Source organism: Panthera onca, chromosome B4 (genome assembly GCF_046562875.1).
Source record: "Panthera onca isolate mPanOnc1 chromosome B4, mPanOnc1 haplotype 2, whole genome shotgun sequence".
Classification (NCBI taxonomy): domain Eukaryota; kingdom Metazoa; phylum Chordata; class Mammalia; order Carnivora; family Felidae; genus Panthera; species Panthera onca.
In genome coordinates, this window is record NC_138345.1 from 140,682,890 (window position 1) to 140,699,358 (window position 16,469).

Here is a 16,469-nt window from a genome sequence, read left to right on the forward strand (position 1 = left end):
TCGACTTCAGCTCAGGTCATGATCTCGCAGTCCCTGAGTTCGAGCCCCACGTCGGGCTCTGTGCTGACGGCTCGGAGCCTGGAGCCTGCTTCGGATTCTGTGTCCCCCCCCCCCCCCACCGCCCCACCCTTGCTTGTGCTCTGCCTCTCTCTGTCTTTCAAAAATAAATAAATGTAATTAAAAAAAGTTTGTTTTAAATAAATAAAGTGAGCACCTTGCTACGATAAAACTGCTCTTACACCATCTACTTACGTATGTGACCAGGAAGCAGACTCCCGTCCACGGTAGCGGGAAGCAGGAACAGAATTAAGGGAGAGCGTGTCTCATCGGAGCAGGAAGGACATCCCTCCATGAAACACCCAGTCACCTCAGCCCATTTCCTCAGAGCTGCGCCCAGCACATACCGCTCACGGAAGAATCCCGCTGAAGCACGTGCTGGCAGACGTGACGCCAGCCGATCAGGAAGAAACCTCCACGCTCGAGGCCCGGCGACAACCGCGGGACGGCAGTCACCCTTGGCGGGAAGATACCGACGCACGAGGCCCGACGACCCAGGTTCCACTGAACTCACTTTCAGAAATGGTGGGCCTCGTAACACGCGCCTACACTGAATATGCCAGGTGGCACCTCTCTGCTGTTCGCTCTTAGGGTGAAAACGCTGGATTTCAACTCAAAAACGTGGACGGCACTACAATGCTCTTCAGAACTATTTTGGCGGGTGATATGCCTCAGAAAGGAGAAAGGCTGACTCATAAGGCGCGAAGCACCCGGCTGGGGGATGTGCCCGGCGGCCCGGCCAGCACAGGAGGGCCTGGGCACGGCACGAGGGCGCACAGGGTAGGGGAGCCGGGACCCGGTCAAAGTGCCAATCGTGGCAACGGATGTGGGAAAAGCACCCGCAGGAAAACACAGCTCCCCAAAACAGAGCGGAAGCACGCAGACGACCTCAGCACGATCGCAGTACTGATTTTAGGAACGGAATTGACAGTTTCACATTTTCCTCCCGCCCCCAAAAGAAAAGGAAAGCAGACAGTTTTTCAGAAGAGCTCGGCCACTGGAGGACCAGGCAACGCAGCCCCTGCCGACAGCCGGGGGCGAGGGACGCGGACGTCCCGACACAGGGACGCAGGGCAAGGCAGAGGCCCGGCTCACGGGCGAACGCACTCACGAAACAGAAACGACGCAGCAAACCGGGTCCGTTCGGGTATAAAATGACACCGCCCGCCACGAGCAAGGGGGTCTGTCCCAGGAAGCCAGTGTGCTCTTGAGATTACAAGTTCTATCAGGACTCACAAAGCGACAGACTCGAGGGCAGAACATGACGATCTCAACAGGTGCGGAAAAGCAGCAGGTCAACCACCACCCACGACCCAAGACTCACAGTGAGGGGCAGGGGCGAGGGGCGAGGGGCCCGCCGGCAGGGCTGGGAGAGGCTCCTCCCCAGACCCGGAGCGACAGGCACGCAGGGAGATGCTTCCCAGGATGGGAACCAAGACCAAGAAGCCCACCCTACCGGCTCCCGCGAGAACAGCGGGCACGAGAGGCAAACGAAGGACCAGAAGTGCAAGCCTTCCCGAGGGAAGAAAAGTGTAAAACGTCACTGAGCGGCATCGAGGAAGACTCCGCGGAGACGCTCAACGATCAGCAGTGCTGGCAAGAGAAGGACGAGGCATAAGAAATACACAGATCGCCTCCAAACCGGTCTGCACCCTCCGTGGAATTCCCAAATCCCGAGGGGCTCCGTCAGGAAACCTGACAAGATGACTCCAAACCGTGCACGAAGGAACCACAGGTGACCAAGAGCCACACTCGCATCTGAAGAGCCTGCCCTGGAGCCGCAGGTGGCCGAGGGAGCAGAGCCGCCCGCCCACCGGAGGAAACTGGCCCGGGGCTGGAAGAGCTCACGGACCTCTCGGGAAAGGAGAAATTACTCAACGGCGAGCGAAAACTCAGCTCTCCACGGTGACGAATCGAGCCACACATATACCTCGTTAAGAAACGCACCCCCAAGTGACTGAAGACGTGGACTGAGAGACACAGATCCGACAGGTGGCCCAGGCCTCGACGGACGTGCTGGGACACGTCAGGGAACTGGCCGCCCTGGGCGCTGACCCCCTGCAGGGAGGCCAAGCACAGCCAAGATACAGCCAACAAATCAGGAGACTGGTCAGCGCTGGGGCCAGAGGAGACAGGAGGGACATGGACAGGGAAGCCGTGTGGAAGCTTTTAGAAGAAAACCCCGAGGTCTCCAGGGAAATGAAGGGTTATTTAAACAAGATATGACGGCACAAACCATAAAATAAAGCAAATACACACCGATGGAAAATAAAAGTCAAACCCTTGTAAAGTGCCAGGACCGAGGCAAGCATGTCCGCTCCAACCCCATCAAATCAACTCCGGGCTGGCGGACCTGGTCTGCACCGAAGTCAGATAAAGACCGGAAAAACCAACGGGTGGCAAAGCCTGCTCACACCGTCATCTTCTCGGACGCTGTCCACAAAAATAATCTAATAAACCACAACATATTATACTAATCCAAAAGAGTTAAAAACAAAAACAAAAACAAAAAAACAAAAACCTGGACCTATACAAACAGCAAAAACACAGCTAATTGGAAAAAACACACTACTGGGGCACCTGGGGGCTCATTCGGACTCTTTTTCGGCTCAGGTCATGATCTCACAGTTCACGGATTTGAGCCCCACATCGGGCTCTGTGCCGGCAGCAAGGAACCTGCTTGGGATTCTCTCTCCTGCTCTCTCTCTCTCTCTCTCTCTCTCAAAAAATAAACTTAAAAAAAAACCACACTACATTTTTTATGAGAACACCATGAACTCCCCCAAGACATTAAAGCAGCCCTGGTGAGGCAGCGAGGCAGGCCTGCTCGTGTCTACGGGAGACCAGTGGCACGGAGTCCAGGCTTCAGCAGGGACGTGGCCATCCCGAGAAGTTAGGCCTGGACCCGCACGTGGGGAGGGTACTGAATAACAAGTGGGCCGGCCCTACGCGGATCAGGGTTCAGCAGCGATATGGTGTCCTTGTCAGGCAGGACGGCCAGAGGTCCAAGGACGGGACGTGAGCGCCGGAAGCCGTCAGAACTGGCCCCGGTGACCAGCCGGGAAGGACTCGTACTTGGGGGAAGACCCAAAACCAGACCCCATCGCCCCCAACATTAGGCTGCAGGAGGGCTACGGAGGGTTCCCTGCTGGAGGACGTCCAGGGGTGGGGAGGGAGTCCTCAGGCCAGACCCAGGACGAGACGGTAAAAGTAACAAAGTTCAGTTCATCAAGACACCGCACGTCACGGTCGTGTTCTTAAGAATTCTTACCTGTTCTCTACACGGACGTGTTAATGGATGAAACGAGATGACCGGGGTCTGTCTCCAAACGATGGGAAGGAAGAGACAGGCAAGGGTGGCCGCGAGTACAGTGACTGTTGGGGGCAGGCTCTCCCTGCTCTGCAGATTTCCAAATTTGAGAAGACTTTTTACAGACAAGGGCACCTGGATGGCTCAGTCGGTTTAGCATCCGACTCTGGCTCAGGTCATGATCTCAGGGTTCAAGGTTCGAGACCCACACCAGGCTCTGTGCTGACAACTCAGAGCCTGTCTTGGATCCCCTGTCCCCTCTCTCTCTGCCCCTCCCCTGCTCACACTCTCTCCCTCAAAAATCAGTAAACATTTAAAAAAAAAAACTTTTTACAGACCTAAATAAGAATGAGAAGTCAAGGGAAAGAGAAGTGGAGATCCGCGATGAGCACAGCGTAGCCGCCTCGCCACGCAGGCCTCCACGGCCACACGCACGCGCGCAACCCCCACCGTCCCCGCAGGCTGCAGCCGAGAGGACACACCAGCTCGCATCAGTCCCCAAAAACGCCTGGCTCTGAAGCCAGCCAAGAGAACTCCCACACCAGCAGCGTGGTCGTCCGTGATGCCACCCACCCACCTCCAGACCCAGGGTGACACCAAAATATGAGACGCACGACAGCACTGTGTTCAAAGTCAGCGTGTAAATCAGCAGCAGACCACATATGCACAAGCACACCAAGACCAGAATACGGACCGGAGGAAGTCACCCCGACTCACAGTGAGTGGCGGCCATGAGGGGCGGAAGTGGAAGGGCCCAAAGGGACTTGGAAGTGTTCCTTCAACGGCATTTCTTTTTTTTTCAATGCTACATTTGATAAACATGCGTGTCAGTCTCCACTTTTCTTTTAATTATTTTTAATGTTTATTTCTGAGAGAGAGAGAAGAGAGACAGAGCATGAGCAGGGGAGGGGCAGAGAGGGAGGGAGACACGGAATCCGAGACAGGCTCCAGGCTCTGAGCCGTCAGCACAGAGACTGACGTGGGGCTCGAACTCATGAACCACCGGTTCATGACCTAAGCCAAAGTCAGACGCTTAACCGACTGAGCCACCCAGGTGCCCCTCTCATTTGGTTTTAAAACTTTTTATATAAAAACTGTGGGAAACAAAAAAAATGCAACTAAAAAGCTCCACGTGGCAGTCACTGAAAGACGGTGCTCGTGACGCCCTGGGGCCATCCCTGAAGAGTCTGATTTTAGATCCCACCCTCCCAAAGAACACAGTCTTGAGTCCTTACAAGGGACACAACTCACTTTTGCAACAGCTCAGAGGTCAAATGGAGGTCAAGGTGGCAAGAGTGAAATCCAACCCCTGTGACCTGCAAAGGCCAGAAGTTGCCTTGGGAGGGAAGTGGTTCTGCACCATGTGGCTCCCAGGAGAAGCTCCTGCACGGTTCAACACAGGTCAAGACCCTTCTCAGGACCCCTTCACAAAGCCCAGAAATGGCTGGGGCGCATGTGTCACCCAAGGTCACGGTGAGGTGGCCGTCTGCAGCTAACTAACCAAGAGCCGAGTTCCCCAAGGTCAGGCTGCCAGTGACAGCCAGCTGGGCCACCCACCAGATGCTCCCCTCCCACCCATCCAGGTCCTGCTGGACAGACCTCTGAAATCACAAGGTCAGGAGAGGGGAAGGAGCCCACTGATGAGAAACTGGAGGGCTGAGGTGGTCGACTCCGGGCCTCCTGGGGAACAGGACCAACAGGCGGGACCCTGGGCCAGTGTGAAGAGGTACCGGGCAGCTGGCGCCACTTCCAAGGGCCTCCCAGACCTCAGGCCGCGAGCCGGGAGAACACAAAAGCAGAAACTGTCCCGTGGAGGCTCCAGCAACACCTTGGTCACTGAGAAGCGGGGGATGTCACTACCTCCGGGGGGAGGGGGGGCACACGGCACCTCCATGGACACCAGAGAAACCCAGAACAATGCTCACTGGCTCTGCGAAGGCACAAGGGCTGTCTTCTCCAAAAATGGCCAGTCTCAGAACCTTCGAGTAGCTCCGGAAGCATCCAGATCACAGCCGGCCAGCCTGACCGGGACGGGGCCTGAATGGAGGACAGGGAGGCTACGGCGAGCCTCACCATGTGCTCGCCCGGAGGCCGGCCCTGTCCCGGCACACACGTGCGGACACGTGGGCCACCTCTGTGTACAGGGTGAACCCTGGGATTTGAGTGTCTCTCTCCTTCTTATTTTTGTAGCATTTTATAAATTTAGAGCTATTTCCAAATAAAAAACCGAAATGATGACCCCCAACCCGACCCAGTCTCCACGTGTGCCTGTGGAGAGCGCGCCATTGTGAGGCCCCATCAGCAGTCCTGACACCATCCGTCCACCTGCCGCGGTGAACGGGTCCGGACTCGGCGTGCGCACCGTTCACATTTTGCACTTTATCAGCCTAGGTGACACCCAGGCTGCGGCAGTGGTGACACTGGGTGGCATTCGTCCACGGCTAGTATTAAAGAAAACTTCTAAAAAGTTTCAATCCTGTTTCTGCCCAAAGTGAGCAAACACAAGGCATGTGAACGGAAAGGACCAAAGTCGCTACTCCGGCTGGTTCTTCCCACGGACTGAGCGCCTGCTCTGCAGGCCCGGGACGCTGAGGGAGAGACCCAGGCCCCGAGAGACGGCGAGGACGCACGCGCAGAGCACAGCAGCTCCCTGCAGAGACCACCACCGAGCAAGGCACCCAGGACGAGGGCCAGCGAGGCAGGGGCCGCACAGGGCACAGGCCGAGGTATCCAGACGCTCGGGTGACCGTGGACCGCGGCCCGCAGCGCTGCCCTCGCGAGCACAAGGTGCTGGAACACCTGCCCACACGCCGCGAAACACCGAGTCCCCACCAGAACTCTTCCCACCCGCCCCAGCAACGTGGTCAGAACCAGTCTGCACGGCAGCCGCAATCCTGCCTCCCGGGAAGAGCACCCTCCGCAGGCTGCGGCGCCCGGAGCCGGGGGGAAGCCGCACCCCGGGGCGGACGTACTCGCGGGATGAGACGCCCAGCGCCTCCATCCGAATTCACCTCCAAGGAAAGCGGGGAAGTCCACTTCGTGAAGTCACGGCGGGTGGGAACGAGAATATTCGAAGAGCGCGTGGGAAGCCCACCACCGTGGCGCTTTCTCGGCGTGCCAGCTTCCGAGCGGCGGGGGGCAAAGACGACCACCCTGCTTTTCCATGTAGCGTTCGATTCACAAACCAAACACTTCGCTTTCTAGTCTGGTTCTCGGTGCTTCTCTCCAGAGCAGCTGCTGCTTTAGACACCATGCAGGCCCTTCCCCCGAGGACCCCGACGCCCCCGATGCCGGCAGGGGCACCGTGACCTGCCTCCGGCACCACGTCCAGGAGGCAAACCCAGGGGCCCGTGCAGCTGTGGGGTGGCCAGAGCAGGGCCTCCACCTGCCCGGAAGGGCCGAGCCACCCCCTCCCTCACTTCCCCAATCCACAGCCCAACAGAACTTTTCTAAATCATAGTCACGCTAAGGGCCAGAAACGTGGGGAAAAAAAGACATACAAAACTCAAGTCCGGACTTTCCACAGTTCTATTCAGCAAACATAAAATCCCTCGGTCGAATGGCTACTAAGCATTCACTCTCCCGTTTCCGTCCTCACCCGGTGTCTGAGGGCGCAGCACCCTCCGGGAAATCGGGCTGTGGACCCGATCCTCCCTCCACCCTTCTCGTTGACTCAGGTAACTCACTAGGGGCGCACGTGCCCCGAGCAACGCGCACGTGCCCCGAGCAACGCACACGTAAACGACCCAAGTGGCCGAGAGGACCAGGCTAACGTCCGGACCAACACCGCACATCAGCCTCTGCTCGTTAGAGGCCACTCTCCTCCACACATAAAGAGCGACTCCCACCAAAGGGCAACAAGAGAGAATTACCAGCTCTGGAGCTTTGGGGCAACTCAGTGAGTCCCTGACCGCCCCCCCACCTGCACCCTCGCCTCACAAGCCTCAACCGGTCCCTCCCTCCCCCACGAAGCAGCGAGGAACGGAGGAGGGACCAGAGAAGGATCTAATCGGAAAAGCGGCTACTCAAGAGCTAGAACAGCACAGCCAAGACGCTGATCGTTCTCGGAAGGGAAGGCAAAAAGGGAGGGGAGTGGGATTTCGCGCACGCCCCCAGGAACGGGGGCCACCAGACCGGCCACACCGTGGGCCACGGCAGGATCAGCGCAGCGGCTGGCGAGCCCGGGCCACCCCAGCACCTGCCCCGACCACCCACAGGGTGGTCCAACAACAGCTTACCAACCGGCCGAGGGCGACCAGAAGACCTTCCAAGGATGGTGCTGTGGCCCAAAACATCAAGGTCGCCCAGCAGGTCTGGGCGATCCACACGGCAAGGCCACGAATCTCTCCCCAGCCACATCTTTTATCTCTACTCCAAACCGAAACCAATTTTATTCCTAAATTAAGAAAAGAAACAAACAGGGGCCAGACTACACTTTCAGCGCGTGGTTTACTAACTACATCACCCGCTTTCAAAGATTCACATCCGAAGCCGGCATTTTGTCCGTCGGGCTGGTCACCCAGGACCTGCGAGCGCCCACATTTTCCAACTGGAAATGCTTTCTCCTGCAAGTGGCCCCGCAGCCCCACAGGCCAGCCCCTCCTCAGCACCGCTCATCAGGAGCGGGCAACCACGAGGCGCTGGGCACAGCCAAGGGAGACCAGACCCTTCTGGATTCTCAATTTGTTAGGTCACGTGGCTTCCCTTTCATTTACTTCCATTACAGCAAACGCTAAGACCCGGGGCTCTTCCACAGAAGCTCTGGACGCAAATCTCACACTCTCTGCCCCACAGGTAGAAACGCAAGTGAAATGGTTTTTTAAAAGTCCAGCTGACTGATCTGCAAAGACACACCTTGGTTTCAACAATGGTTTCCTCCGGATAAGAAGGATGAGCAGTTTTGATCACTTCTGTCTGAATCTACTGATTCTACGAGAAGTATGTGCTGCTCTAGAAGACTTCACTTGGGGGAAAAAAAAAAAAAAAACGCACCTTTAACTCTTAATACAAAGTAAGTGCCCAGAGTCTTGGGATCGAACAGCACTCCAACGTGAGGTCCCACTGCCCCTTACAACCGAACCGGTGAGCTCGACGAAACTCAGGACCCGTTAAAACCACATTACGATGTCCAATCGCAACGTGCCGGTGTTCCCACCGCAGATACGCAGAAGCACGACACCAAAAGCTACCCTTCAATATGCTGAACGTTCTACTTCTCAACAACTGAAACACCCGCGAGTCTGTCACACGCTCAATTTGTGAGATGCGCAGGTTCGATCCCCACGCGACTCACTCACCAACGATCCGCAGTCCAGCAACAACAGGTACCCCACAAGCTGCTCTCAGGGGCGGACTTCATCACCTCAACGCTTCACTTCCTTCACCGAAGGGTTTTAAAGCCCTCGTGCCCTATTATCAAGCGTGCTACAGCCTCAAAGCTCAAGGAGCGTCTGAGCGAGGGGTCTGCTGTCCCACCCTCAGGCTCTGCCTAAGACCAAACGACTTACCTCACATTCCGAACAAAGTAAGAGCGAGTCGGCAGCAGGAGGAGGAGCAAGGAGGAAACAAGGGCAGGGACCAAAGTGGGCACAGCTGGGTGGGGACTGGCCTCTGTGACACGTGTAAGAGCAAGGCCAAGGGCCTGACCCCACTACCACCCCCCCCAGCGCCCCACCCCCCCACCGCTGCGATCCTCAACCACTGCAGACTGCTCTGTTGGAGAGCCCTACACGGACCGGGCAACATCCACACCGCGAAGGAAATGGTCAGGAAACCCAGAAAGGCTGTCACAACAGGAAGGAGACCAGCGCCTCCCTCCGTGAAGCTCCCGTCAGCCCCACTCTGATCTCCGCGCCTGTCTTACCCTCCTTCACTTTACGACAGATTCATTTTAAACGCTACAAGGTTCTCGGGGGCTTTGGGTGGCTCGCCGGTTGAGCATCCTGAGTCTTCGTTTCGGCTCAGCTCACGAGCTCATGGTCCGTGAGACTGAGCCCCGTGTCAGGCTCTGCTCAGACAGTGTGGGGTCTGCTTAGGATTCTCATTCTCTCTCATTCTCTCGGTCTCTCTCTCTCAAAATAAGTAAACGTTAAAAAATAATAATAAAGGGTGCCTGGGTGGCTCAGTCGGTGAAGCGTCCAACTTTGGCTCAGGTCATGATCTCGCAGTTCCTGAGTTCGAGCCCCACGTCGGGCTCTGCGCTGATGGCTCAGAGCCTGGAGCCTGCTTTGGATTCTGTGTCTCCCTCTCTGTCTGCCCCTCCCCTGCTCGTGCTCTGTGTCTCTCTCAAAAATAAAAACAAAGGTTAAAAAATAAATAATAATAACAAAGCCAAATAAAGCGCCACAAGGTTCTCCAACTCAGTGGGGAAGCGGAGCGAGGACCGGCATCTTACCGCGTCAAAGGTGGTGACCGCACCCGCAGTGCTCGGGGCCCCCGACCCTAATTACTGCAGTCAGCGTGGCCCTGGGCTCCCCGAGCCCCGCGTGGCAGGGACCAGCGGAGGGCCACGTAAGCAGAAGGCGCGAGATCCTCTGACACAGCCGCGCCACGCCCCGGCCCCCCCTCCGGCCTCCTCCTCTATCCCACGCTGGCACGCACTTACCTCTGAGGGGGGATATACGGGGCGCACACGGGCGGCAGGACCGCACAGGGCTCACTCAGCGTCTTCTTCGCCTTTTTCGCTTTCTTCCTGACCTTGGACGTGGACCTGACCGTTTTGACGGAGCTCTCTTTTCGACAGACACCGTTTTTCATCTCCACCTCCCCGTAAATGTTCAGAGGCCTCCGCGTACAGCCCGGGGGCGTGTGGGCGTCACAGTAAGCGGTCTTCCTGACAGAGAAGGTCGTGGCGCCGCCCGCGAGTTCCTTCACGGGCTCCATCTTCATGTAGAGGCCGGCCCTCTGGGCGCACGTCACGTGGAAGGCCGTGTAGCAGTTTGCCTTGTGGCACTGGATGCAGGCGCCCACGCCCTTCTGCTTGCAGAGGTAGCACGTCAGTTTCCACCGGGCCGGGGGGATGTTCCTCACGCCGTCGATGGGCTCGATGAACACCGTGTTGGCAAAGCCCACCTCCGGGATCCACAGGGCGCACACCACGTGGCCCCAGCGGTCGTCGTCTGTCTTTTTGAAGGCACCTCCCTTGTTCGGGCAGAGCACGCAGTCGGCGGGCCGGGCCCGGGACTGCAGGCAGTGTCGGCAGAGCCACTGGCCCTCGGGGATGTAGGGCACCCCGTAGCACTCCTGGTGCACGGCCAGGTTGCACATGTCGCAGAAGAGGATCACGTTGCTGTTCTGGCACTCGCCGTCCATGCAGATGCAGCACACGGCGTCTTCGTCGATCAGGGACTGCTGCTCCCCCTGCTTCTGGTTCTCGCAGTAGGACTCCTTCTCGAAGCGGTCCATCAAGAACTCGAACACGCTCTGCGACACGGCCGACACGCAGTCGCCCTTGCGCTTCTCGTTGACGATCTCCAGCCAGGCGTAATCCTCCTCGTCCATGTCGTACTCCACCTCGTTGTCCAGCTCCTCGGCCGACTTCTCGATGAACTTGTAGTACACCGGGGGCCTCCTGGGGGCGGACGGCGGGCTGTACTCCACGATCCGCACCTTGGGCTCGGGAAGCGCGCTGGCCGAAGCCAGCGTGCCGTGGGCACTGGGGAGGGCTTCATTTTTCTTTTTGACTCGGTTGTTTTTGTGGCGCTTAGTTCTTAAGCACACCGGTGGCCTCTCGCTATTTTCTTTATTGCTGTTGCATTCGCTCATTTCTTGAGCCGTGAGGTCATCTTCCAGTATGATCTCCAGGGGATCAAAAATACTGATCCGATGGAGGCGCCCCTCGATCTCTATCTCAACCATCCTCTGGGCCTGCGCGTAGGTCAGGGTCTCTCGCGTGGGGGAGTGCTTAGTACTGCACGGGGAGGAAGGGTGTCTCGCTGCAGCGCCGCGATGACATCGTCCTTTCCTCCTCATTTGGTACTGACTCCCTAAAACAGAGGGAAAGGCCAAGTTAGCTCCGTGCAGAAGACACAGGACGAGAAAACCACCAGACGCGCCGGGGGCAGAGCTAACCGACCAACCCAAGCTCAATCAAAACGAAACTCCCAGCTAACACCTCTCTGCGGAGTCCCAGATCACTCGTCCCCGGGACTCACGATCGTGTCCGACAACCTTCCCCACCAGGTCCCTCCTAGACCAGAGGAGAGGACGAGGAGTGAGGAGGGGCCTCTGAGAGGGACAAGAGCCTCTGGGCCGCCCTGTGATTCCCACAGCTCGCCGAGCACCTTCCTGGACCCAGCTGACAGGTCACCACGGTGACTGCAACATCCCTCACGAGTAGGGAGCCCCAGCCCTGAGCCCAGAGAAGCCCACACACAGGGACGGACCCCAGCAGGCGCCAAAGGCAGGACAGCAAGGCAGGCGTGCTCAGCGGCTCCTTCGCCCCTGACCAGCACTCCCCTTCGCAGGGTCTTCCCCTGCAGCCCAGTGCAACAGCCCCGCTGGGTGCCGGGAGCCTAGGCGGTGACAGCACAGAGCACAGCCGTCCGTCCTCTCCATGACGCGCCCTCCACACCCACGTGGAGATACAGGGCGACTCGAGCACATCGGGACCAGAGAGAGGAGCCCCGTACTGGTCTGGGGGGCCGACCTCACCCGGGGAGGCCCCCGCCCAGCTTCCAGAGTGACCACCACAGAAACCCCCGCAGCCCAGCCAGCCTGCCCCGCCCCCACAAGGCCACTCCTCAGCTGCCGCCCCAACGGTGGCACCGGGCCGTGCCCTCCTCGTCCTCCGGCACACCCAGACGAGACGTGCCATATACCACAGGGGGCACCTCTGCCCTCGCGCCACACTGAGGGCCGCCCCTGAGAACCACACGCTGCCCGGGGAACCCCCACCCCGGGGTGGCCGGCAGGGGCTCAGGTGCCTGAAATCTTGGCCTCGGAGCTCTAGGAGAACTTGCTCTTCTCAGAGCTCCACCCTCCGACTCAGTAACCGAGTCTATTTTCTTTTTTTTTTTTTTTTTTTTTTTTTTTTTTTTTTTTTTCAACGTTTTTTATTTATTTTTGGGACAGAGAGAGACAGAGCATGAACGGGGGAGGGGCAGAGAGAGAGGGAGACACAGAATCGGAAACAGGCTCCAGGCTCTGAGCCATCAGCCCAGAGCCTGACGCGGGGCTCGAACTCACGGACCGCGAGATCGTGACCTGGCTGAAGTCGGACGCTTAACCGACTGCGCCACCCAGGCGCCCCATATTTTCAGTCTCCCTCATGTGAAGACTCCGGGGTCTGGACCACCACCCGCCAAGCCAAGTGTCACCTTGGGAAATGATGCCGAGGACCGAGGACTCCTCCCTCCAAACAACTACACTGTACTGACAGGAAGCAAAATGGCTTTAAGCGACTGGCTTACAAATGAACATTCCACAGTGGAGCCCCAGGCCCACTGCTACACACGCCAAGACTGGGAAAGCCGGCACGGGGGCGCCCAGTGACCTGACTGCCTCAAGGCAGCCTAGCTGATCTCCCGGAAAAGTCCTCAAGGAGCGCTTGGTAAGCCCCAAAAGGCAATCCCAGCGAACCCTAAATGCGCTTTTTAAGACAGACCCTTCTGATCTTCGTCAAATACAAACCCATGTTTTACGTTGAAATTTAACAAGAATTCCCTGCAAGGGCAAGCCCGGAAAACACTCTGGCCGGCCAAAACCCAACTCACCTGCGTGGCAGGGGTCTCCAGGCGCCCACTCAACCCCGGGCCCCCAGAAATGGGCCACAAAGTCACCGACCAGCCAGTCCTGCACCAGCAGTGCCCTCGGAAGGGGGCTGGGTGCAGCCCCCGGGGTGTCAGCACGGAGGGGACCCTAATGCCCCCGGGGACGGACGTCATTAATTTTTACATTAATGCACGTCATTACTGAGATGGGGTCACGGGGTCCAAGTGACAACCGGCTACTCAGCGGATTAAAAGCAAACACGTAATTTTCTCCTCGCCGCCAAAGTACCAGGTAGCTCTATCTGTAACCAGCCTCCACAACCCACGCTCTCCCGATGGGCCCCTCAAGCACTCTGCACACGAACTTCGCCTAACAACGGTCACGGCAGCTCCAGCGTCTGAAGACGGAACCGTGACGGGGAAGGAGGGCAGTTAGCGGCACAGAGTGACCGACTGCTCCCGCCTCCTGGCTTCCCGACACCCTCTGTCACTGCCATGTGACTCCAAGCACACTTGGCGCTTCTGCAGAGGGACAAGCAGTCCCACCAGGACGTGGTCAGCGAGGACCAGAAGCCTTTCCAGCCGTACTTCAGTGAAATACACCCAGAAAAGCCGCGTGGGCCGCCAGAGAGGAGGCCTGCACGCTAAGGAGCAGCAAACGTCTTCAAATCAGTTCATTTCCTGCCTGGCTGGGAACAAGTCACTTCAACTGTCCCGGCCCTGCTCCCGCTAAAGCAGAAACAGGACCAGAGCCGGCTCCCGCTGGTGTGAACACTGCCCGACCTCCCACGAGGCGCTCGGGGCAGCGCCTGGCGGAGCAGGTGAGGGCATATACCACCCTAACTCCCCAAGCCCACCCAGGCAGGGGTGAAACTTCGGGGTGACGAAAACCTTCGGGATGGGCGTGGCAGTTTCCTGGGCGGACGTACTTGTGTCAAAACTCAAGTGTGCCCTAACAGGGGCTGTGTCTTCCCCGAATCACACCTCGGTGAGCTCACTTCTCCTACGAGGGTCCAAGGGAGCCGAGCGGGGCTCAGTTCCCCACAGTCAGAGGGACGAAGGGACGAAGGGATGACCGACTCTCCCTGCAGCCCGGTCCGGGGCCACCCACCTCCCCACGGCCAGACCCGCGCGGCTTCCCCGGCTTCTCTGCTGGGAAACGTTTAAAGTCCGGCCCTGTTACAGGGAGTTTCCTGTCTTGGCAAAACAAACCGACTGTATCTGTTACATAATGCGACCCGCTCGGGCACAATGACTCCCGGCCGCGTTGAAACGCCGACTCTGGGGCAGAGGGGCCGCCGCGCCCGACCCACGGCCCACACGCGGGGCCGGCTGCCGGGTCCCGATCTGCCGCCCGCCATCGCGGCGGCCCGCACGGGGCGGCCTCCCGGACACCGGGGCCCCGGCGCCCCGGCACCCCGGCCCCAACCGCCCGGCCTCCCCGGCACCCCGGCCTCCTCAACAGCCCGACCCCAACACCCGGACTCTCGGGCCTCCCCGCCCAGCCTCCCCGACGCCCCGGCCTCCCCGATCTCCCCCGCCCCGGCCTCCTCGCCACCTCGGCTCCCTACCCCCCGCCCCCGCCCGGCCCGGCCCGGCCTCCAGGCCGCCCTCAGGCCGCCCACCCGCCCGCCCGCCCGCCCGCGGACAATGCGCCGCCCGCCGCGGCCGCCAAACATGGCGTCGGCACAGGCACCCGAGAGGCCGGCGGGCGAGGCGGCGGCGGCGGCGGCGGCGGCGGCCCCGGCCCCCGCCCACTCACCTTCGGGGCCGCGGCCGCGGGAGCCCGGCGGCGGGCGCGGGGGGCCGGCGCGGCCAAGGCGGCGCTAATGGCGCCCGCGGCTCCTCCGCCAACGGCCGCGCAGGCCCGGCCCGCCGCCGCTCGGGGCGCGGGCTCCTGTCGGCGGCGCCCGGCCCGGCTCGGCTCGGCGGCCGCGGGCTCGCGGGCTCTCGGGGTCTCGCGGGCGGGCGGCGGCGGCGGCGGCGGGCGGTGCGGGGCCCGGCGGGGAGGCCCGGCGCGGGGAGGGGGGGGCTCGGCCGGCGGCGACGGCGGAGGCGGCGGCGGCGGCGGCGGCGGCGGCGGCGGCGGGGCGCGGGGCGCGGGGCGCGGGCGCGGGGAGGGTCGGACGCCCGGGCCGGCTCGCTCGCTCGCTCCCCAGCGAAGCAAACAATGCGGCGAGCGCTCCGCCCGGCGCGCTGCGTGCGAGACGCGCCCCGCCCGCCGCCGCCATGACGCGCGCCGCCGGGGGAGGGGCGGGCTGAGGGGCGCCGGCCGGGGAGGGAGGGGCGGCCGGGCGGAGGGGGCGCGGGGACCCCGGGCTGGGGGCCTGAGGGGCGCGGGGACCCTGGGCTGGGGCCTGAGGGGTGACCGGACAGAGGGGCGCGGGGACCCTGGGCTGGGGCCTGAGAGGACCCTGAGTTGGGGCCTGAGGGGTGACCGGACAGAGGGGCACGGGGACCCTGGGCTGGGGCCTGAGGGGACCCTGAACTGGGGCCTGAGGGGCGCGGGGACCCTGGGCTGGGGCCTGAGGGGTGACCAGACGGAGGGGCGCGGGGACCCTGGGCTGGGGGCCTGCGGGGACCCTGGACTGGGGGCCTAAGGGACCCTGGGCTGGGGCCTGAGGGGCACGGGGACCCTGGGCTGGGGCCTGAGGGGTGACCGGACGGAGGGGCGCGGGGACCCTGGGCTGGGGCCTGAGGGGACCCTGAACTGGGGCCTGAGGGGCGCGGAGACCCTGGGCTGGGGCCTGAGGGGTGAGCGGACGGAGGGGCACGGGGACCCTGGGCTGGGAGGGAGAGGATTTTTTTTTTTTTTTTTTTTTTTTTTTTTAATTTTTTTATTTTTGGGACAGAGAGAGACAGAGCATGAATGGGGGAGGGGCAGAGAGAGAGGGAGACACAGAATCGGAAACAGGCTCCAGGCTCCGAGCCATCAGCCCAGAGCCTGACGCGGGGCTCGAACTCACGGACCGCAAGATCGTGACCTGGCTGAAGTCGGACGCTTAACCGACTGCGCCACCCAGGCGCCCCAAGGGAGAGGATTTTTGAGGTGGAGGTGACTGAGGGGCACTGTCTGGGCAGAGGTGAGCCTGAGGTGTCCAGGGAGAAGCCTAGGCGGTCAGCACAGTGACCATGAAAGGACCCTGGGGCGCTGGGGGAAAGGACCTGGCAGGGGCCCCCCAGCTTGTGGCTGCAGGGGAGGCCCCCAGGAAGAGAGGGACACCCCCCCCCCCCCCCCGCAGGGCAGAGGCTGGGTCCTTGTGAGCTGATACGGTCTTCTCCTCATATGGGCAAACAGGGCAGGGTCCATCAGAGGCCTTACCAAGAGTGGGCGGGCTGGCCCTGACCACCCACGTGTCCTCTTGCTGACTGCTGCTCGAGCTTCACTGCAC

The 16,469-nt window shown here is 60.5% G+C and overlaps 1 protein-coding gene across 7 annotated transcripts in view; it reads right to left on the reverse strand.

Annotated features, from left to right (window-relative positions):
- BRD1 (bromodomain containing 1) overlaps nt 1-15,118 on the reverse strand; it is a 43,453-nt gene extending 28,335 nt beyond the window's left edge. For 2 of the 7 annotated variants that reach the window (XM_078449278.2, XM_078449276.2), the window contains exons 1-2: nt 14,840-15,109; nt 9,972-11,352 (exon numbers count right to left, since the gene is read on the reverse strand). In XM_078449278.2, coding sequence (XP_078305404.1) covers nt 9,972-11,338 — 1,367 coding nt within the window. In that variant the 5' untranslated portion in view covers nt 11,339-11,352; nt 14,840-15,109. Of the gene's footprint in view, nt 1-9,971; nt 11,353-14,839 lie in introns of all 7 variants that reach the window. The other 5 variants (XM_078449283.2, XM_078449282.2, XM_078449280.2 and 2 more) reach the window with 3 other exon arrangements.
- Between the last annotated feature and the right edge of the window lie 1,351 nt (nt 15,119-16,469).